General features: G+C 33.2%; 1 protein-coding gene across 1 annotated transcript in view; it reads left to right on the forward strand.

The window, feature by feature from the left end:
- The first annotated feature begins 2,119 nt into the window (after positions 1–2,119).
- The window catches only part of LOC123715800, a 142,563-nt gene continuing 119,526 nt past the window's right edge, over positions 2,120–25,156 (forward strand). Inside the window, exon 1 of the mRNA XM_045671112.1 lies at positions 2,120–2,357. Coding sequence (XP_045527068.1) covers positions 2,300–2,357 — 58 coding nt within the window. The 5' untranslated portion in view covers positions 2,120–2,299. The remainder of the gene's footprint in view (positions 2,358–25,156) is intronic.

Here is a 25,156-nt window from a genome sequence, read left to right on the forward strand (position 1 = left end):
GCTGCAGTGGTCTGGAGCGATTAAACAGCCTTGGTTGTGTAGCAGCTAGCTCTCCACCATGGTTTGCAGTTGCTGACTATAGACATCTGCCGCAATTGTAAGGCCAGATTTAAAAAAGTTATAGTGAACGACCCCAGCACTAGTCCACCAAATGCTCACAAGTAACTTTTTCGGGGACAATTTTCGCCTGGGGCACAATTTGGCAGGGACGGCTGGGCTCAGCCATTTCCGATTATCGTACAGGATCCAATTTTGATCAGAGGTAAGGATTCGATTTTACATGCCTTCATTATTGTGCTAGAATATGACTGACGACTATTTTCTTTAAGACCCCACTCCATATTGTAATTTGATAATGAACACTAAAAAATATGTAAATTGCGCAAAATCGAAAGAAGTTTTTAAAATAATATACGTGTTCCAAATTCAAAATAATTAAAAAGTAAAAAAAAGAAAAGTTTTATTTTAACAGTATTTAGGTAGCCCAAACTAGTTACATGACGGTTTAAAAATAAGCCAAAAGTATTATATCATAGTTAACCTCCATAAAATTTGTAATAAAAAAGGTATCGATTATTGTCATTGTCAATGTCAATTTCTATTTTTATTAATACTTTAAAAATACACTAACTTAAATACGTGCCTTGCCGTTGCCTAATAAATAAGGCAAGAAAATAAAAACATGAAGAAATGCAAGTGCCTGCAAGAATTGTAAGAATGCTAACATTAAAAAAAATAACCAAATACATTCTGACAAAACCAAGAGGAAAAAAATTTGAAGAACTAATAATTAAAAATTATACTAATTTATAGAAAAACTATTTACCTCATATCTGTTTCCCAAAGGGTAAGTAGAGATCACTGACCTGCACTTGCTACGGCATATATATATACCTTACTTGCTTCTACCACTCTCATACACTCTTCCCTTTTCAAGTATATTTTGATTAATCCAGAAACATGGTAGATCGGTGTTGGCAGACCATCTACACTTGTCACACTTGACAATATAATGCCAGGAAATGTTTCTATGACATTTGATGGACATTAACCATTTCAAAGAACTATTAATTATAGTTTATAATTAGAAAACAGTGTATGGACGGTTTTTTTATAAATACATATAACCTTTCTTTAGTCTTACTGTAGACTTTTAAGAGTATATGCAGTGGAGATTTTAAGAAATGAGTAAAAAAGACAAGAAGAATTATCTTTATTTAAAACTGTAAGGGCGTGTTGAGAATTAAACTCAAATGTCCTTAAGAAAGTAATTTATTGTTCTTCTTGCTACAATATTGATTAAATACAATATTAAGTCTGTCGCGGTATAATGCTTTGTCAAAAAGTTAATTAATTAAACTTAGGATTTTATTATTAAGGATTTACCTTGATTTATCTTTACATATATTATTTATTTAATTATTTATTATATTTCTATATTATTTAATTTAGAACCAAATGTAATTGTATTTTATGGAAAGGCACATATTAGACTTTTTAAAATTATTTATTAGTACTTCTTACTAACGTTAACGAGAAAGGAGATTATCAAAAAGCTTCCCTTGTCGTTCTTATTAAAATATTGTTAGCAAAAAAGCATCAGAAAATTATTACGTTGTCTTAAAAATAAGAAAATGTTTAATTACTTAAGTTTGTGAAAATATTGTCTTTGTCACAAAATTATACTACGATACTGACCTATCACACATCCAATTAGTAACAAATACTATACTAGAAGGTTTTGAATCTCTGGAGAATGTCGCACAATCTAACAAACTGCTCGCTGCACACGGCGCTAACTTTATTATACGAAATAATGCATCGACTCGCTCATAATGAGCACACACGAGCTACGCTAATACACTGCTCTAATAAGGCTTTTATAGGCTGTTTCTGTTAATAGAGCGAGTTTTTAGTAAAATAGTTACAGTACTGAACACAGTAGTTGTTTTGTTTTCAGTATTGAGTCTTACAAATGAAACAAAAATATAAATTGTTAAAAGACATTAAGAAGGACAATTGTGTGAAAATAATACTCTGTTTCAGGTAAATCTTAATATTTATTTATATTCAAGCCGCTAAAAGTATGTCTCAGCAGGATTCAAGTGCTTGCTGCGGGCTACAAGCTACGGTCTACGCGTTGTCTACGAGCTACGGCAGTCGCGGCCGAACGAGCGTAGCGCGTACACGTACTGGTTACGTTTGCATTATTTCGTAACAAATTTGTAACAATACTCAGCTGTTTCGTGTAACTGTCGTGTTGTGTGGAACCGTATTGTTGTTTAGTGTTGTTTCAGTAATGATCAAGATGAAAAGGATTTGTCACCTCATATTTCGTCTGCTATTTTTACTTGATGGTGAGAATTAGTTGTTAAGCATTATAATTAAAATATTAATGTTTAGATATTTAAAGAACTAATACTCGTACATGTTTAAGAAAGAATTCTACATTTATATATAACGTAATATATACTTATGAACGTCAATAAAGAATGTCAAAGTAATTAAATAATATTCTTATATTAACAATTTCAAACCTATTAATTAAATGACATTAAAAAAATCTGGTGTAAAAAAAATTTGAGACACATTCAATAATTTACTATATTAAATGTTATATCAATTCTAATTATTTTAAGTTAACACTGCATAGGCCAGTGTTTATTAAAATATAAAATCACGATGTGCATGAAACCAGTTCTGTATTTTGTGTTTAATTGCTACATATATTAGTTATTATATAAATTAACTTAAAAGAGGGATATTAGATTATTTATTCCTTCATAAAATATAAAATGTGAATCACAAAGAGGCATGGATTTTTTTGTATTATTTTGATGGTATTTGTTTTGTGCTTACACACAAACTCAATTTTTATTGATAACGAGTAATTTCGTTTAAGATAGGACGGGTGAGATTCTTCTCTGGATTTTTTTAAGATACGCAATCCTAAGAAGGAATTATATTGATTTATTCACACTTCGTTATTTTTATTTTAAAAAAATATACATAAAAATTATAAGGGACGCAACTGGGGGCAATATCGCTAACAGGCGACCTACGCTGTACATTATAATATTTTAAATTAAAAATTTAGAAATATTTAGAGTTAAGTAACAAAATAATGTAAAATCAATTGTTAAAACTTTATTATTACCTACCATTCACATCAGAAATGCCGCTTTAATCATGCTATTACATGAAACAAAAAATTTATTCCATTTATATGAAACCAATTGATATGAGCCACACGAACGGCGGTGGCAAGAGGGGTTTTAAATTATTGCTATTTTGGTGACGTTCAAAAGTAGTGTAAATTTAATTTGTATTCGTGTTACTGGCCTGTTAATTCCGCGCAGACCAATTCAATAATTTTAATTAAAATTTGACTCTTGTAAGTTGCCGCTACAATTAACAATTTTAGCAACAATTTTATGTCTGAATTATGAAAAGTGAGTTGAATCCTTTTTAGTTGAATTTTAAAGAATGCAAAGTTTCGCAAACGAATTTAAGAACTGCAAGAGCGCGCTCCCGTCAGTTTAAATATTTTTATGAATATTAAAGAAGTTATATTCTTGTACTTTTAGCTCGGAATGAGCTTTATAATGTTAAGTTGAGCCACAAAATGTCTTACGTTTAATGAAATTCCGTAAAATGTATTTTTTATATATAAATGCTTAGAATTCCTTCGTTATTACGTGTAATCTAATTTAAAAAATGTAACAGCTACGTATACACTTTAAAAATACATTTATGCTGGATATTTCTTTACATTATATAACTTAATATTAATTAATAATTAAAAAGCTATGTCATAGTCAAAGTAATAGCTATGTCATAAAACATGATTATAATTGATACTAGTTAATAGCAGAGCTGTATAGGCCTTGTCATCGTATGACTCTCATCCCTCAGATTTAGGTTCTAACCCCGGCTGTGTAACAATAGACTTCTTGTCTATGTGCGCATTGTACATTCGCTCGTACGAGAATCATTGTAAGGCAACCGGCATGGCGTAAACCCAAAGATTCGACAGCGTGTGTCATAAAGCTACTCACCTGTTAGAGAAAATGCTCGCGAAACAGACAGAGAAATCCAGCTCAGATCAAAAACGTAGCTCATAAAATAATATGGACAATGTACAAATACTACAGTTATTTATTTAAAAATGTGTCCAATTGTATCGTTTTAATGTACTCATGTATCTCTTTACATGAAAAGGCTTAAGACTACGTTAGATTGAGTAGCAGTAAACTGAATTAGTTTTTATGAAAGGGGGACTAATTCCATTTATACGTATAATAAAGTTTAAACTCCGTCCAGATTACGTAGCATATTTCCACTCGTAGTTGATTTAAAATCCTTTATGTTATGATAAATTAAAACGTGTCCATTTTAAACCCTTAAGTGTCCCGACTGCCCGGGTAGAGCCCGGGTCGCGAGGACATTTACAAATGAAATGACTCCACGTTTATTATACTTTCATTTCCTCCCGACAGCTAAACAGAACCGGTTCCACTCGAACTTTATTTATTAACGCGCTACGTTAAACTGCCGAGAGTTTGTTACAACAGTGTGTTAGTGGCATGCCGTTATGCCAGTACTATGTAGCGTGATTTTTTTTCCTTATGCTATTTCACTAGTTCACTGTGGATTACAAAATAAGTAATCTTATTTTTTCATTCAAATACACTTTTGTATAGGAATATAAGGTTGAGCCGCTTCAAAATAAAATATATATTGAAAAAAATTGAGGCCTAAATCGATAGATAACGATGCATTAGAGCCAATAAATATACACGTTTGTTATAATGTAATATAATTTACCATATTTATCATTTAAATTATATTATAAACTAAATTCACTGCTACCTTCTACCGTACAGCCATAGTGAAAATTTGGATAATTCAAACAGTTCAATTATACAAATATTTATTACAAACCATCGTACAGCGCAGCACTTAGACATAGACAAACACAAAGTTGTGTATGTTACGTTAATTTATGTATTTCTCTATACGTGAACGCTTTACACAAACAATTCATATAGAACTTACAAAACTAATTTAGTGTAGGTAATAATAGATATTTTTATTAGCAAACTCATTGCTAGCTATGCCAATCGTCTTACAACTCAGAAGGCCGGAATATATGTTTTAAATATGTTTAAATAAAACCCGACCAAAACCTAGCACGGTTAAGCTTTAAAAACATATGACGTACGGCCACGGAAGGCTGATCAGTTACTTGTCTATAAAGAAAAGGACCAAGGAATAGGAATCTGAGGCCAAATCCAAGAGCTTTTCCGTCGTTATGAGAGTTGGGTCGAACCCTGGAGACATGGTGAGTGAAGACTTATAGGTTATTGTGTTACGCAATAAAATTAATATTATTTCCACCAATGTTCATATTGAAATTACCCTTAAACCATTGATTCCTAAAGGGAAAATCTGGTATACAGCAAGAAGTATATTTATCTAAAAAAAATGATATTAATATCGAGAGACAATGCACTATCATTAGTCTCAATAACTTCCGAGAGTTTGATTACTTATAAAATAAAGCCCTATATGTAATAAAACACACAAACTATCGGCTGTAATATAGTGTAGAGGCAATCGATATTGGAGAGTTGTTAGAGCGAACAATAACAGCATTATGTTCTCGCAAACTGTTAAGATAATTTCCCTGCGGACTCCAGCGATGTTTGTAAAACTTAACATAAAATATTGCTCTATATCTTATTGGTTTTACATAGAGTTGACATGTTCTGATTAAGTTATGCCGGGTGAGGTTGGCCTCGGCGGTAATCTATAGTAGCGTCCAAAACATTTGCGATAAAGTTATTTTATTGACATCGGAGCGGAGAAGTTGATATGGTGATAGCTGTGTTGCAAGTTCATAATATATTGATAAGCCGGGTTGTAGAGTCTAACATATCTCATTAATACATTTAGGAATGGAATAAATTAAACAACGCGTATTATAATTTTACTTAGTAAGCAAAGTTTCAGATAGATTTATTGAGAACCTTCCATTTCGCTTTCAATTTTATTAGTATGCAATAAAACTCAACCATTAATTTCGAAGATAGCAAGTATATTGTTAACTATAAATCCATTAAACTCCTCGTCTAGATTATACTAAAGACAAATCAAACATAATTATAATTGCTTTACGTTTTGATAGCAAAATTGGTAAAAATCAATTCAAAAATATTCTCAATAGACGAGAGCAATATGTATTGTCTGTGTCCTGTATCTATAACTATATGGTCCTGTAACTATATGGGGTATGGGGCAGATCCATTATTCCGTGTACTTGGTTATTTACATTTAAATAATAATCAATGGCGTTGCAACCTTTTTAGGTCTGAGCCTAAGATTTCTGTATCTGTTTCATGATCATTTGTTAATCGAATAGGCAAGTAGGTGATCAGCCTTATGTGCCTGACGCACGCCGTCGACTTTTTTGGGTCTAAGGCAAGCCGGTTTCCTTACGATGTTTTCTTTCACCGTTCGAGCTAATGTCAAATGCGCACATAGAAAGAAAATCCATTGGTGCACAGCCGGGGATCGAAACTACGACCTTAGGGATGAGAGTCAAACGTCCACTAGGCTTTTTATTACACTTTATATACATATATTACATTTATATAGATAAATAAGTGCAATTAAAGCAATACACGGTCTTTACGTTAGCGTATAAAACATATACAACGACGCATACAAAGAACAACTAGCCTATACAAATGTAATACATTAAACTTAGAAGCTCTGATAAGAGTTATTGTGACTATTCTGTCCGTCACCACTAAGTTACCAACACGCGGAACTTGCTTTTCTCAGAAAATGTGTTAACGTGACTTCAACAATTTTCTATAGTGACTTTTCTAGTGTTAAATTTTGTTCTAGGAATCTTCCCTAAAAACCTTAGTCCATAGTAGTATAATACTAGAATGACAAACGTCAAAACTGGTTACGTAAGTCTTTGGCCTCCATTTTTGACGTTATTCCATCAATTAATTAGATTAAAAGACATTAATTGAGAATAAAACGTTCTAGTGTTTTAATAACAGATTTTTTAATTAGCGAATATATAAATATTTAAAATTACTGCTTCATAAATAAACCGATATACGCTAAACTTCTTAAGTTTATTTTATAATTTAGATAATTAATCATATACATCCGGATATAGGCAGATGTGACGTAATAAATCGTATATATCGTCCGGATATGAAGAGATGTGATATTGACAAACTCCGAGTTAGTTAGGTTATTTTAAAACAAATGGTGTGTTTCACCAGTATAATACGCGAAATAGAACTAATTTGAGTGTACGACCAACCAGGCTCAATAAGATAAACCACTCCTTATATGGGAATTGTATTCGTTTTTACAACAAACTCCCAAGGGAAATTGGAGAATTATCACGAAATAAATTCAAAGCGCTCGTTAAACGTAAATTAACCAATAAAGCTTTTTATAAATCTGACGAATACTTAAATGATTCCAATCTTTGGGATTGATTTGCTCCAGTTCAAACAATTTGTATGACTCAATACTTGGAGATTAAAAAGAGTGGCGGAAAGTTTCTTGCCAGTTCTTCTTACCCGCTCTACGCCCTTGACATGCGAACTGGTAGTAAATGTAAATTTGTAAGTAATGTAACTTCTTTTTGACGTTCATAAGTGTACTTGTTTACCTATATGAATAAAGATATTTTGAGTTTAGAGATATATATATATATATATATATATATATATATATATAATTCTCGTGTCACAATGTTCGTTCCCATACTCCTCCGAAACGGCTCGACCGATGCTTATGATTTTTTTATGCATATTGATTAAGTCTGAGAATCGGCTACTATCTATCTTTAAAACCTATAAGTGATAAGGGGCATCCACCCATAAAAAAAATATATTTTTAGAAAAATTTTTTTGTTCTATTTTATTATCATACAACATACAACCATTAATTGTCACCCCTCTACGATCAACCCCTATATTTATATTATAGTAGATAGGCTATTTTTATTGTACTAAAAGAACGTTTCCTGGATATATCCAGGATATAAATTATAATATACATGGCAAAACGACGTTTGCCGGGTCAGCTAGTAATAGTATAATAATATTAAAATATTTCGATTGCAGACAAAAATATGTAGCTCGTTATAAACAAACCATTATCCCGTATTTTCATATATTGTATTTGAACTAACAATAGATATTTTTTACAGGAAAAGCACAATTTTACATTAACAATACAGTCTGTATTTTTAATTACTTGTAGATTATATAATCTAGGGCAGTGGAATAATTGGAAAAGACAAATCAGATTGAAAGATCAACTTAAATCAACAATGCACTGCCATTTCATTTGTTTATATGCATATAACTTTATGAATTATTATTGTTCAATCACACAATACACTTGAGGGGTCGTGTAGGTACATTTCAATACAATAATGTTGGGCACAATAGACAAAAAAATTATTGATTAAATAACAAAACATTATTATGCTGTTTGAAATACAGTACTTATACACAAATTGTTCACAAAATGAAAATCTACATTAAACATGTATTATAAATCTGTTAGCTTATTTGTTTTAGATGTTAGAATTACTGAACTTGTTTTAAAAATAGTTTCACCAAGAAGCTACTTTAATTTAGAAGAAATTAATTTAAGTGATAGTGCTATTAAGACATGCGAGCAAAGGCATCAGCAATTTGTTTTCTACAAACATAAATTTTAATACAAAAAAATAATACTGAATATCATGGCGATATTGGCTTATGTACAAATAACTCCAGGCGGTGTCAGCCGTCAACCGATTCAATGAACTGGAACCCGCATGACGTCTACATCTCTTGTCTCTGGACACCACACCTTGACAATATTAGTAATAGTAGGAACAGGTTTTGTTTACATATAACATCGTAAATTTAGTTTTAAATTTTTGTTTATACTTTTTAAGCCTTTTATTTATTTCAGTAAGGAACTTGATTCATATTTGGTATAAATAAATTATGTTATGTATTAAAAAGTAAATTATAAAATAGGTATATCTTCATAGCTTCAGGTGGTGTGTAGAATTGTTAAATAAGAGTTAAGAGTTGGGATGAATCTAAGAAACTTTGCTGAGTAATTACAAGAACAAACGAGAGACGAGTTGAGGGAATCATTAATTATACTAGTTTATGAACAAAGTTCAACATAGGGTATTATTTTTCACTATACATTTTTACAATGGCGCTACAACCTTTTTAGGTCTGGGCTTCAGATTTCTGTATCTGTTTCATGATCATTTGTTAATCGAATAGGCAAGTAGGTGATCAGCCTTCGGTGCCTGACGTACGCCGTCGACTTTTTCGGTCTAAGGCAAGCCGGTTTCCTCACGATGTTTTCCTTCACCGTCCGAGCTAATGTTAAATGCGCAAATAGAAAGAAAGTCCATTGATATTGCCGGGGATCGAACCTACGACCTCAGGTATGAGCGTCGCAGGCTGAACCCACTAGGCCAACACTGCTCTAAAGCGATATATCCTGAGACAAATAAGTCATAGAACACAGATCTGCGTGATTTTCAAAATGAAACTTTAAATGTCGAAGTGAGCACCCCTAGCAATCAATAAAATGTTACAAATGCTTTTCGTCGAATTTAATTGTTAAATGTGTTTAACCAGTGTTTAAGCTTTTACTTTTTTGAGAGTTTTCTTTAACTCTCCCAAACAATATAATAATCAAATATGATTTTATTAATATTTGCGGCATAATTGCAATTACTATATTTACCTTCGTAAGTATGGAAGTATTCGTATATGTATAATATAGTAGATATTACTAAAATTTGTATTAATTTAAAGTAATCACCCATGTTAGGCAACAATATAGTACACAACGATACAATTATTGCTATATCAACTAAAGCTTACGTAATACACAATTACTGTAACTAGACTCATGTTATTTGGTTTAAAAGTTGGAAATTTATAAAATGACCTCAACAAATTTCTTATAAAATAACTTTCCAATGACCACTCAATAACTAGCTAATAGTTCTATAGAAAAATATTGTTTGTAATTGGGATCGAATAAAATGTTAGATATATTTTTATTTACGATAATCTTATGTAGTATAATGGTATAGATAAATATATCTTAATTAAGTTTAAGATTAAGTTTTTCTTTGTGGTGTGGCGTGACTTGACTGAAACACAAGGTCGTAATTTTTCCAAAATATTACGGTTTTACGGCGGGAATTTGCTGGCGGATTTTACTTTAAAAATTTCATAACAGTCTAGATATAACTAAAAACAAAAGCCGTCCAACGACCATATATTGCAAGTAACACTGTTGAAGTCGAGTTTAATGTCTTGATATCGGAGACGATGCTACAAAGCTCACTTTACATACCAAAGGGAACATCTTTCTATTCTCTTAACTGATTCAGAACACAACATTATTTTCATGCAAATCTGACCGTCACTTGAAATTTTTCCTATGAATGTGAAAATTTCGATAAATATTCATACTCGCTCGGATGAGATTGCATTGAAATAGTACAAGTTGTGCTACGCCATCTTGTAAGCTTCTAAAGGCTTAAACTGTCACTCTGCTGTGAAACATTTTCAAACTTAGTTCGTATTAAATATTTTTGTTTGTATTATGTTTATGCTGACATAATAATCAACTTAAACTCAAACAAAAAAACTTTATTCATATAGGTAAACAAGTACACTTATGAACGTCAACAGAAAAGATGTTAAATTGATTCTAAATTTACATTTACAACCAGTTCGCAAGTCAAGGGCGTAGAGCGGGCAAGAAACTTTCCGCTAGTCTTTTCAATCACCAAGTTTTGAGTCATACAATTTGAACTGGAGCAAGGATCCAATCCCAAGGATTAGGATCATTTAAATAATCGTCAAATTTATAAAAAGCTTTATTGATGAATTTACGTTTAACGAGAGTTTAGAATTTATTCAGAGATAGTACTCTAATTATTGTTCGATGGTAAATAAATTAAGACTAATGAAGCTAATTTAGTAATTTATATTAATTTTTTTTAATTTATATTAATTCTTTATCGGCGTTGGCATAAAATTTACCGTCACATTTTTCCGTTACGCGCCTTATTTTCCTGTCCCTACCACAGTTGATTCGAAGAGATTCGATGCCATTAATAACAAAAATATATAATAACGATAACAATAATAGTATAATAGTAATATTTTTATTACAATTAATGAAATTCTGTAATAATCTTAGTAGTAATAAGGTAAAATGATGTATTTTTTTCCGAAAAATAAGGTCATAAAGAAGTTTCACTTCTTACGTGTGTACACTACATGTACACATTTTTATTACCGTACTAACTATAACTATTAAAAGGAACTTGGTGTCTTAAATTATTCCAATTTTCCAAGAGTAGCAGCAGGTTTAAGCACAATTTTTTATTTCAATAATCATTCACTCCAAAGGTGAACTAAAACGTCATGAATACACCTGCATGCATCGGCGGATCGTGAATTTGTGGGGTTCATTACCATTCCTCGTAATAGACGTACACGCGAAAAAATATCGCCTATTGTTTTCAGTGGGTAGGCCCTTTGTATCCACGGGGCCCTGGGCCAGTATTCCGCCGCTTCTGGCCGCATGCTTTAAATACGTATGTTACAAAAAACAAATCAAAAACATGAAGATGAATAAAATTTATCAATTCTCTTCTCTGTAATCATGTTACATAAATCAAACAATTATAAATTATGCATAACAAAAATTATGCTAACCAGACTTTATCGTCATTTAATACAATATACGAATATAAGATCTCATCCTGTATTCGAATGAGAATTCTCGACAAAAACAGGTTTCTTGCATCGGCTATCTATGGCGCGTCAGTGTTTAAATTGGTTTATGACGTTTTACGTGCAATTTTAATCGTTTGAATGCTTTGATTGTTATAATGTTATAGTTTATATGTCACTGGCCTTAGTATGTATATATATGTTAATGATTTAAATATGTTCGACGTCCTGGTGGACAGAAAAACTGTGTACAGGTAGTGTTTCCACCACACCAACTTCCTTTATATTAAGATCATTTATACAATAAATAAATTTAAAAAAAATCCGTGAATTTTGAAATACACAATTTAATTAATGAAGAATAAGACGGGTTGAAGCGTTACCATTGATTAAACAAATTCAATTTGACAAAGATTTTATGTTAATTCGTAAAATACATTTAAATGCCATTCTATTATTATTCATTTCAAGATTCGGTTCAGACAGTTCGTAAACTTAGATTTAAGTTAGAATTGTTTAAAAAATCTTTCTTATAATTAGTGTATTTTTAAAGGTTTAACTCGTTCTATAGGCTTGGTATAATTAGCGTATGACTTTCCTTGATACATAGATTATCTTTAACAATAATAATTTTTCATTTAGAGTCTGTGATAAGCGAGTTTAAAAAAACAACTCAGATTTATATTTTCTATAGATGTACTTAATGTAGACCATCTGTTAACAGGTTTTCAAGGAATATAATTCTACAGATTATTTGTTAATTATAATGTTAATTTGCTATATCAATATCGCATCTGCACCAAACGCTGATTGTGAGCCCCGATAACTCTGTGACGTGTACCACAGCAACATAGTTATTCTGATCCTTTGTCATCGATATTAACAAACAAGAAACCTAATATATTCAACAATATTTGATCCTTATCCTTTCAATTTAACAGGATTTGACATTAAGGCCAATGTACAACGGCCTTATCATAAAACATGGGTAGTAACGTGTTTGTTACCATGGTTATGAGTTCTACATAAAAATTAACGTTATCAGAGATTTTATAATAACACATAATCAAATCACCTGTATTTATGGTTTTTTATAATTCAAATTATTACGATACGTGATAATAAAATGCAATTTAAGCCAGTAAAACTGTTTTATTTTAAATAATTAATCAATATGATCGATATAATCTAATCCACTAAAATTCTATTAAACAAGTATATTTGAAGGCTACAATCGTCTGCGCAAATACGACCGAGATTAGAAAATAAATTAAACTCTAAGAACACTCAAGGGGTTGTAAAGAACCGAAGAATCGACAACAAATACGAGAGATTGAAGACAAACAGTAGAGCCGGGAGGAAGCAACAGTCTACGAGAGGCAGCCCTCCGTACTTGAGAAGAGGAGGGCTCTTGGGACAATGACTACTTCATCTGTACCATCACGACAATATAAGGAATTTAAACAATTCATAACGAGTTCTTTTATTCATTCAGGTGCGTTGTATAAAACAAAATGAACGCATATAAATTGGAGTCCTTGTCGAATTCACTATACTCAAGTTCAATAACAGAAAAAAATAATCTGAATTCAGTTTATCCTACTTATATGGATAATAGTATGTTCCATTTTTGGGTAATAGTAGCACGTCAGAATTTAAAGTCAGAAAAAAAGTAAAAAAAAAATCGCATGCGTACAAAGTATACATGTCAGAAGTGAAACTGCTTTGTAAATTAATTAATACTAAGGTAAAAGCCCCAAAAGATGATCATGGAACAGTATAAATATGGTCACTATTTGGTAATACTGGTATTTGTATATCTATATTCACACTGTTTACACACTGTGGGAATACGTTATGATAATAATAATCTGCGTTTACTGCACAAGAGGTTATGCGACAGAATTGCCATCTAAAGTTCTAATATGTAACTACTAAATGAATACATCAACCAATAGCGTGTGTTTTTTCTCGATCTCCCTTACTCTCTCTCTAACTTGCTTACACCCTACTCTCGCTCCATGGTTATTTGCTTCATGCTACGTTCGCCTTTTCTCACTCTCTCTCAATCGGCCTCAATCGCTCTCTCCCTTTTCTTCGACAAAAACGCTGCACATCTTCTTTACGCTAATATTATTATTATTGAAGTAGAAGAAGAAGCAGACATAGTACAAACGATGTTATTGATAATGGATAACGGTTGAAAAATTCTGAATGCGTGGAATGCATATTTTAATGTCTTCATATTAAATTAATTTACGTACGCTAGCCTGAAATTAGAACGTTCGGCTTCATGTACAGGGGAGGATATGTACTCTCTACGAGGTAGCTTCGAACAAAGGCCTCTTTTTACCCCTCTTAAATAACACTGAGCGCAAGTGAAATCAATGGTTATCTTGTCAAGTTGACGGATTTAAGGCGATTAAACGTTTATTTGTAACATTAATCTCGGCCGAAGCCGACGGACTGAGTGTAAATCAGTGTGCAAAGTGTGCTATTAGTTTAGCTTTTAGCAAATGAGCGAGCGAGGGATTACCGGCCCTCCGTAGTCCGCAAACACTGTGCCCTCTTTAGATGAACGACCTCTATTCAGAGCAATTAAGAATTTCGGAAGAAAAGCTGGCTCAATGATAATGGAAAATATTAATTAAACAATCAATGTTCAGGACTAACTACATAATATCGGTACATTTGTTTTACATGTCAGTACATTATATTCAGTATAACGTAGTCATTACAAATAATAAAAAGGCTGTACTGTCTTATTTTAGGAATTTACACATATTTTATGTAATGAATTCATTTTATATATTCTTTAATTTATATATTATTATAGTCTATAATTTTTTTGCCGGATTTGAACAAAATTAAATTAATGCAGTATAATAGAAATAAATCTACACTTAATTCACTGTTTCCCAATAAGTTTAGGAGTGAAGAAATTCCGCTGTTACCGCCGTTTTAATTTTGACATATAACAAATATCAACTATTACTGATACTATCTGTGTCTGTGGTCTGTGTACTGTACTCGTTACATTGTCACAAATCCAATTAATGCACCGGCAGATAGACGTGTCCTCAGTTATAATTGTCCACCTGTGAGCCGTTATGTCATCGAGTATACAGTTAGTTACAGGGAATTGTGCGCTAGGAACAGGGGACTGCATAGGGGTTGTATGTACCCTACATGGGATGGGAAATAGAGGTCAGTCGCTAAGTGAGTTATCACCAGAGTTACGCTAAGCACCAACTGACATCTCCCTCGCTGCATTCACCTATTTCCACTCTCAGATTTTGTTTTCAGTTCTACATCGAAACTTGTTAGCGAGCACGAACTTTTGCCTTTCCTATGTATATTTTTCCGGTTACCGGCTGTTTTAAATAGTCTTTATGAAATTAATTTTAGTATTAAGTTTATCATAGCGTACTCTAATAAATCAATGCTAGAAAGTTTTTTAAGGTCTCAGATTTCTGTATATGTTTCATGATCATTCAGGTGAACAGCCACCCGTGCCTGACTCACGCTGTCGACTTTTTGGGTTTAAGGCAAGCCGGTTTCCACACTTAAATGTGCATATAGAAAGAAAGTAAATTTATGAACAGCCGGGGATGGTGCCTACTACCTCAGGGATGAAAGTCGCAAACTGATCCCACTAGGCCAACACTGCTCTAGCGTACATTAATATGCCTATACTGTTATGAATTTACAAGTTTGAAATAAATAATTAGCAACAAGTAAAGGCGTTATAATAGTCATGTAATAGAGTTAGGCGCCGAAGATTTGGAAGTTTGTATCTAAATAAAGTTAATGGAGTTTTAAAGAGATTCTCTATAATATTCGATTAGCTTCTGTTAGCACCACTTCATTGTTCGTGATAATTATATGTAACCCTTTTGGGTCTTTATCTGTGGTTGAAGAATAAACAGTTTGTTTGCCTCTTTTCACCTTTACATAAATCGTGTATTAGCTATATTTGTGAGAGGCTGGTGCCTATAACTTGTGGAAACAAGTGCCCACTATGTGGAACCAACTACCCACTGAAGTATTTCTGAACCAATTTGACTAAGGGCCGTTCAAGAAAAGAACGTACCAATTCTTGAAAGGCCGGCAACGCGTGCCTTCTGGTAATGTCCATGGGCACTTAACATCAGGTTAGCCTCTTGACCATTTGCATCTTATTACATAAAAAAACTGGTTATCAGCATTCCATCGCGACTCAAAAACAATCAGTAACAAACTTTGAACAAATGAGATTCGTGTTACTAAGATATTTGTTTGGATGGAGAAAGCAAAGAACAGAACCAAATAGACAGTTTAGGAGGAGGATTTTACCCAAAGGGGTCTATACTGCAGAACACGAATGGAAATAACAATGGAATTAAAGTAACTTTATTATTATTATAATGTTTTGTCATTCGAGCATTAACTCTGAATAAGAACCGCACTGCTTATGCATAGTATTTAGACCTTTAATCTAAATATAATATCGGTCGGCGAAAAAGTTTCCTCGCATTTTTAAAAAAACTTCACAACATTTTTTTAATATAGTTTATTTACATTTAATTAAAGTATATAGGTACTATTTTGTTCGATAACTTTTTTCCATCTTGTAGGTAGAGACATGATTCAATTGATATATAAATTTTTGGGCTTCTGATCAAAATACCGCGACAATTAATATTGGCAGTCCTCTCGTGATGAGATTTCTGAGGAGACCGAAGCAAGTGGAAATCTAAAGGTGCAAGGTTAGGACTATACGGCGGATGCATTAACACCTCCCAGCCAAGCTCTCTTAATTTTTGCTGAGTGGCTAAAGATGTGTGAGGTCTAGCATTAGTATAAGTGGCATCTCTTCATTAGATTCACTCATCTTGACAGTACGGAAATAAATAAAAATCACATATGTTCTTAATTTGAATTTGAAAGTATCTTCTTTAAAATTTAAACTTTTAATGATACCAAAACCAGCCAGATACAAATAGTATAGCCAAGGAGGTTTTATTACAAGTTCATACATACTATAATACGAACAGACTTTTCCCCCAACCTAATATATACAATATTAGGTTGTACAATACATAACAAAACAAAAACTATGTATATACTCATGTCAATTTCCCTGACTGAGCACTAAGATTGTTAGTTATAATCTTGACAAAATCCCTAACAAGGAAACCTAAGGAATACGATATGAGCTCTATTGTAGCGAGTGACACGGTGACGTCACGACACGAGCCACGTGTCGGAGGGACAGCCGGCACGATGAATAGCGGCGCCAACGTGACTGCCATTAGATTTGTTTTATGACAACGCGTGACGGATTTATTTACGAGAGCTTAGAAAGGTTTTGTTTTATTGCGAGAGGTGAGGTCTCAATGTAATATTTACATTGCGAGCTGGCGGGAATCACTGTGCAATTGTTTCTTGTTGTTAGCTTGTGAATAGTATATGTGTTGGATACAATTTGTTATTTATTCGCAGATGTAACTAGTATCCATGTTTTAAAGGTGTATATTTTGTTTAATATATTTTACAAAACATATTCATAATATTTAGATGATACGTTAACCGTGCCTGATTACTCGTAAAGCATTTTAAAAGATTACCTTAAAATATTATCAGGGAAACACAGAAATTAAGTTGCCATATCCACTATTAGTACGGGAATCAATATTCATATAAAATTACTTGGTTAAATTTAATTGATATGAGAAACATAAAAATTACACGATTTTATCCTCACTAGCTCTCAGTTATACACGACTTCATAGACCCTTATACAAGTTTGGTATAACAGTTAAGTTTTACCCAGGAAAAATAAATAATAATGTTAATAAAAACGTTCAAATGATTTAGACATATCGACAAAACAATTACGTGTCAATGATTGTGGTGGAGAGGTGCTGAGATGAGGGTCTGATCGAGTTACGCTGCGCCTGAGTGACAGCTCTCTGCTACAGATGTACGTGACGGAGTACTAAACTTGTAGATATCTATTAGCTACAAAGTAATGAAGAATATATTAGGAAAACCGGTTTATATAAGGATACCTTATAAATAATAGAAATGATACGTGAAATAGGGCTTCTTTTCTTTAATAGTCAGATTTTAGTAATACTTTGATGTATTGTTTTAAATGGCGCGAATCTTCAGTCAACGTGCTTGTTCTGTCTTGTTTTAAGATAGACGTTATTAAAGCTCTATAGTTGCGCAAAGTGCAAAGTTTACGGAAACTTTAATTTTTAAATAGTATTGTTTTTTATTAACATAAATTTTACACATTTAAAGAAAACACTTTTTTAACGGATTGAAGCTATGTAATATTATAAACTTATAATTATTTTACATAATTTTAAATTTTTCCCGACGTTTCGCATGCATTACAGCATGCGTGATCACGGTAACTGAAGACTAAAGGTGTCGAATGTCAAAAAGTATCACAGCTGTAGAAAAAGATTATAATAATACAAGCTTCAAACCGTCAAAAAAGTGTTTTCTTTAATCTTTAAATACCAAATCTAATTATAATCTTTTCTATGTATATAATATAATCATCCACTCGGGTAGATTCCATCAGTCTTCTGTAAAAGTAAAATTAAGTGAAGTTTAATGTCATGAAAACACTAATTTGACTTTGAATTTAATGTGGGCACTGAAGAATTGTGAATAAAAGTTTGAATTTATCGTTAATTTTACACAAAATGGATAACTTCGCCGAAGCTCATCTAGCGGAAGTCAACTAAATTATCATGAATTAGTGAAGACTAACCCTTTCTCGAGAGATCCCTCGCGTTGTGATAACGGCGCCAGTATAACGTAATCGTTACGACGCAACCATTAAAATAACGATGTTAGGCCTCTTATATACTGCGTCTACTTGGCTCCGGGCTAACGAATTAAATTTGAATAATTCCGCAAATTTTGGATATTCAGACTCCGTGATGTGACATTACTTATTAGTTATTACTATATAAGGAGATTCACATACGTAGTTTATTTTAATTTGTGTATTATAAAGGGTTTGGATGTTTGAAAGCTTTTAAATTGGGTTGTTATTTTGCTTAGATAATGTTTAATGTTTAATGAACTTTATTTCTCATTACATACAATGTATTTTATTTACATGAGAAAATTAATATTTACGTATATAAGAGAACGAGATACACGTTGCCATCAGCCGTCCCAATTTTAGTTTACTAGGCTCATTCTGATATGTTTCTTTAATGCCCTTTTGAATTGGTTTAACGCTTTAATACAATGAATGTTAGACAGTAATTGATTAAATAATTGCTCACCCTCGTACTTAATAGACTTCTTCAAATGATTCGTACGGCTTCGGCAAGATAAGCAAGACAAGTGTAGTGGTGTGTTTATTTTTTTTCAATGATAAGCTATTATGGAGAGAGTTTTAATTAAGAAACAGGCGCTATAAACATATATATATCGTCTTAATTTTGGTTTCTTGGAAGATTTTATTAGTCCGTGTTAAATTGTTTTATCTAAATAGTGCTTTTATTCATTTATTTTGTGGTCTTTGTATGTTAGAAATTTTTTTTGCATGCTGTACCCCATATTTCAATTAGATGTATGAAATGTGGCTTGATTTAACAATTATAAATTAAATGACGTACATATTGCGGAATGCATTTTGATATTGATCAAAATCTGCCTATAAGTGATTTCAGTTTGGTAATTAAGTGTGATATATGAAAATTTCACTTTAAATATGTATCCATTCCCCAGATATTTCTCCCATTTTTTGTTAACGATTTCATCGTCTTGAACTTTTAGCGGTTGAATACAGGAATGAGTTTATTTTTTAGATTTTAACTATATTCGTGTCAAATGTTTGCGCTAAGATTATGGTACTTAAAATATAATAACGCTTAACTAAAAACTCGTGAATAACGAGAATTGGTCAATCATATGTTTACGAAACTAAGACGTCATATCATACTAGTAGCATAGTCTATGATTAATAATGATCCTGTGAAAACATTAAGTTTGAATAACGTCACATACATACCATGTCTGTGGCGAAGTAAGTTCTTGTGTTCGTGAAAACAATAATGTTTTCCGTTTGAAGGGAAGGAAATACTCGATGATATGGAGTAAGGTAATTTTTATTGGTATAAGGTAGTTTTACGTCGATTTATTTATTATTTATATCGTTTTATTAATTTAAGCCAGCATATTTTTAGCTTGATACATTTAATAACTATGAGTGATACCAAATATTATAATGCCTCTTGCTTGCACTAGTGGGTACACAAAATTAGCGAGTCGGTATTCCAACGGCGGATGCTCTAAGTTTTGTTATTTAAACTTCACCCTCGTCTGTCTGTTAACTCTTTCATACACCTCGTGCAGTGTACATAAAACTTTGCCTTGCCTAATTATTATTGTTGACTGTTGTTTATCACTCTTCTCTAATTATTTGTAGAATTTCTTACACTCGTCTCGTCTTCCTTGTTGACTTTGAAAAAGCTTTCGATACGTTGAGATGGAGCAGCATATGGTCGCGACTCTCTAACATTGGTGTCCCGCCAAAGATAATTAACCTCGTTAAGGCCAGCAATAGCAATAGTTCCTATACTATTCTTGTAGAGTGATTCGGGATGGTCTCGTCTCAGACGATATTCAAGTGCACGCAGGCGTCCGGCAAGGCTGCTTACTCTCGCTACTACTTTTCCTGGTTGTTCTCGACGGGATTATGGATCGCATACATCACAACCAGCGTCGCGGAATAGAGTGGGGATTAACCAACATCTTAGAAGATTTGGATTATGCCGATGACCTCTGTCTGCTGAGTCACACGCACCGCGACATGCAATCTAAGTTGGACGACCTGGAACGCGAGGCGGGATTTGCAGGACTCAAAATCAACACCCGGAAAACGAAAGAAATGCGTGTTGGAGTTGAGAATCGCACCCCAATGCGGGTGGGTGCAGAGGACATAGAAAGCGTTCAACAATTTGTTTACCTCGGAAGCGTCGTGTCTGAAACTGGAGGTACAGAAGAGGACATCACTTCGCGCATTGCCAAGGCCAGAGCAACCTTTGCACAACTTCGGCCTATATGGCAGTCACGGATGTTGACGCGTCGAATCAAGGTTAAAATATTCGGATCCAACGTCAAATCTGTGCTGCTCTATCGGTGTGAAACGTGGAAGGTCACCAAACACATCTCGCACCGACTCCAAGTCTTCGTTAACACGGACACGCTGTCTTCGCCGTATTCTGAACATCTACTGGCTTGAAAAGATCTCTAACGAGCAACTTTGGGTGCGCTGTCGAGAAACCCCGATCAGCCAGCAGATCAAGCGACGCAAATGGAATTGGATAGGCCATACACTCCGAAGGGATCTCAATCATATTCCCAAGCAGGCGCTTGATTGGAATCCGCAAGGAAAGCGGAAGCGTGGCCGTCCCAAACAAACCTGGCGCCGAACAGTTGCGGACGAGGCAAAGAGAGCCGGAAAGACTTGGAGCGAGGTGAAACACGAGGCTCAAGACCGAACGCGATGGAGACTTACTGTGGACGCCCTCTGCCCCACCTAGGGGTTATAGGACATTAAGTCAAGTAAAGTCTCGTCTTACATAAAGTTCCGTGCGATTTCATCGTAATTTTAATATACGCTTTCTTAGAGAACTGAACGTTTGTTTTAGTTTGTTTACAAAATTTAATAAGTATGTTGTATACGTTGCATATAAGAAATATAAAGGCTAGCTGCAAAGTTCATTGTTAAGTCGTTATAATAGGTAATACGGTAATATTCGTGTTCAGTTCAATGTTTACTTTTTATTATGTATTTTTCCCTTCTTTCTTAAAAAAAAGGATGGAAAAAAGAGGATGCCCACCAAAAATTTGGGAAGGAAATAAAAGGAAGAATTTTGAGGAGGCTTTCACTTCGTCGGAGGTCGAGTACTAGTGTAATAACATGGACTTATAGACAGAACTCGGGACCACGGTAAACGTGGTAGTTATAGTTGATAAAAATCTACTTTGTACTCTGTCACCTTAAGTACTCTTTTGTCTTTTTATTTCAAATTGTGTTTACACTATCATGAAAAGAAAGAGATAAGTGCTTTTTTAATTAATTTCCTTACCTATAATATTGGACTTTAAAGTGTATACGAAACGTTTTTTCTTCCTGAAATAACTTAAATAGTAATTGTTCAGATTTCATTTGAACATTGACACGGCTCACGTGTGTTCCAAAATGTTAATAGCTGGTGGTGCTGGTAAGGTGTGCAATACACCAACAGCTCACTAAAATAATATTAGGTATGTGTGAATAGGTGTAAGTAGTATTTAAGATATTGTGTTTGAACAATAAATCAGACTTGAATATTGCTCTGTCGTATTCATTTCTCGCTTCCTCTCAAAGTGGAGAAGACTACTTCAAGCCCTTAATTATCGTGGTGAGCCTGCCCGATAGCTTTGAGATAATCCCACCACCTCGAACCTTTGATACTACACATAGGGCTCCGTCTGTTACTTTTGGTCTCTTGGTGCAGACATCCTCTACTTATTTATATATTCACTATTTATGTGTTAGGGTACATCTGTAGGACTTAGAGATCCGTAGGGTTGTTAGGTTCTTACATATCACCTTCTCATATATTTAGTTATCAAGTGCAGCTGCTCATACATACATTACATATACAATACAGATACTCCTGACATACAATACATATAAAGATTAAAAACACATTTCACAGTCCACTAGCTAGCAAGCTGTACAGTAATAATAAATTATAATACTATATTCATGACAAAATTCATCTATCGTTAGTCCCTACACTAGAGAGTCCCTGTGTTGTGGGTAACTAGATATCAATTATTCCGTGGTACATGTTTAAAATACTTTTTTTAAAACGTAGTTTTAGTGTTACAAGTAATCAAACAAACACAAGTCTTATAAGATATTAAGTATGCGTGAATTTGTGAGTGTGTGTAGCTGAGAGTTTTTATAAGCGTGTGCTATGACTTTTTACTTTTTGGAACCTCGATAGATGGATGGATTATCGTTTTAAAAATATAAAAAAACACAAGTTAACAAAATTATTATATTGAGAGATGCTTTAACATAACCTAATAAACCCCTGGTACAGTATCTATCTACTGATCTATGCAGTTAATAACGAACCGTATTTCTGATTCAGTATTACGACGATAACTCGCCGTAAACAGGTTATTAGTAAAGTTTTGGGATCTAAAGTTGGTTTCTGCTCACGTGTTGGAACACGTCCAGAGTTGTTAGTCTACGGTCTATCTGCTGATTAGCTGCGAAAGGATTCTGCTTAATTGATTAGTTTCATCGCGCTGCCAGCTCCAAATTATAGGACTTAACAAATTAATTAGTAAGTACGAAAAATTGCTTTATTATTGAATAGAAACTGACAGTGAATTTTATTTTAGGTTTTTGTATCATAAATCTTGAGGATTAATTTTATTACTTTAAATACGTTGTAAAGTTGTATGTTAAGAATATCGTGGACGGCAATGCCAACAAAGGCGATGAGAACTCTGAAAAACTGATCGTGGTTAGTAACAAGGGAGGCAAAATATCACCAAGATTCACCAACAAGGTGGACTAGATAATAAGAGAGGCGTTGGACTGAAACCGGTGGAAACAGATTGTCCGCTTCAGATGTTCCCTGACCAATACGCTCTCATGAGCTACTGACTGAAGAGTGACTTAGCACTGCCTTTTTGTGTGTTTTTTTTATTTAAAGATTTTGTTTATGATATCGTAATATCTATTATTTACTATAAACTATCGATATTCTAATTTCTAGAATATGTATGAATTGAGTAGAGAATATTAGAGGCAAGTAGAAGAATTTGGAGGAAGCTTGGACGGAATGCCTTGGGGGTGGCATCCTACTTTTTAATTATCTATTAGCATAAAATATCATTCAAATGGCTAACAAATTTTTATAACATTCACAGATATAATTTGAAGCTTGTACGGCATTCCGTTAATTTATTTCGTAGAAAAAAAACAGCGAGGAAACGAAAATATTGAAAGAGTTTTCCCCAAGTTGACGTGATAACGTTTCTCTTTAATGAAGATTTTAATAGAACTTCGTCACGAGTTTAATCAGATCGTGGCGGTAAAAAAGCTTAATTAACGAGTGAGATAACCGATCTGCGACCACCGAGGGTTGGTGAGAGGTTTATCAAAAAATTCAATCGCTGTCGGGTGTGGCGCCAATATATCACGTGCTAGATTGAGATCGGCGCCGATTCGCAGTGTCCAAATAAATAATAATAGGACGGTCATATATGGTCGTTTAGTTTGTAAATAAAGTTAATATATAGGCATTGGTTAAAAGAATCAAGACCAATTGCCAACAATTGAAACTTCGGTTTTTACATTTCAAATGTTATTAGTAATATTGCTAGTATTTACTTAAACTTACATATTAGTATAAGTAGTATGAGTAATACGTTAGTCGCCTGTGGTATCTTGCCAAAAGTCTGCTTGTCGTATTGTCTTTTGTTAATATAGTTTTTACACACGAAGAAAACACTTTATAAACGGATTGAAGCTATGTACGGTGACCGTGACCACGCTCGCTGAAAAGCACGCGAACGGTCGGAAAAAATTAAAATTTAGAATTATGTAAATATTAATAAGTTTTTAATAATAATACATAGCTTCAATCCGTTTAAAAAGTGTTTTCTTATTCTGCTTGTCTTTTCCAGCTATTTCTATCAAGTCATAAGTGAGTCCAGTTAAGTAATGAATGGTATTAACGTTTAAATTTGTTAAAGGATTTTAGCGTGAACTATATTGTAACAATCACTCAGCATCCCGATTAAGATTGTTATAATTCTTCAATGTGCTACATAAACACATAGGAAGAAGTGAAGCGATATGACTTATATATGTGTACGAAATACGAGTATATCTGCCTCAAGATCCGTCATACTAAATGCTACATTACCTGTGTTAGCACACGATTTATAGACTGCTTAAGAGTGAATAATTAACGTGATGTCGAATAAGCACTGAATGTTTTCTGATTTCTGTAATTACAAACTATTCAAACTTTATACGGTATTCTAGGTAAGTTCGTTCTAATTCTCTCGATAAACATGAGAAGTAAGGCAAGCGTAAACAATACCTGTTATTCCCGTACAGGGCCGGGTTAAATCAATCCGACTACACCTTAGGTAAATCAATGGTCGAAACTCGCCTTACTGTTGGTACACGATATGCACATTGCTTAATTTAATTTCGAATGTTATGTTGTATATGTGTTCAGAAACAAATTACATCAATGACACTAGTCAAATATTGTGCACACTAGTGC

The sequence above is a fragment of the Pieris brassicae genome, chromosome 10 (assembly GCF_905147105.1).
Source record: "Pieris brassicae chromosome 10, ilPieBrab1.1, whole genome shotgun sequence".
Classification (NCBI taxonomy): domain Eukaryota; kingdom Metazoa; phylum Arthropoda; class Insecta; order Lepidoptera; family Pieridae; genus Pieris; species Pieris brassicae.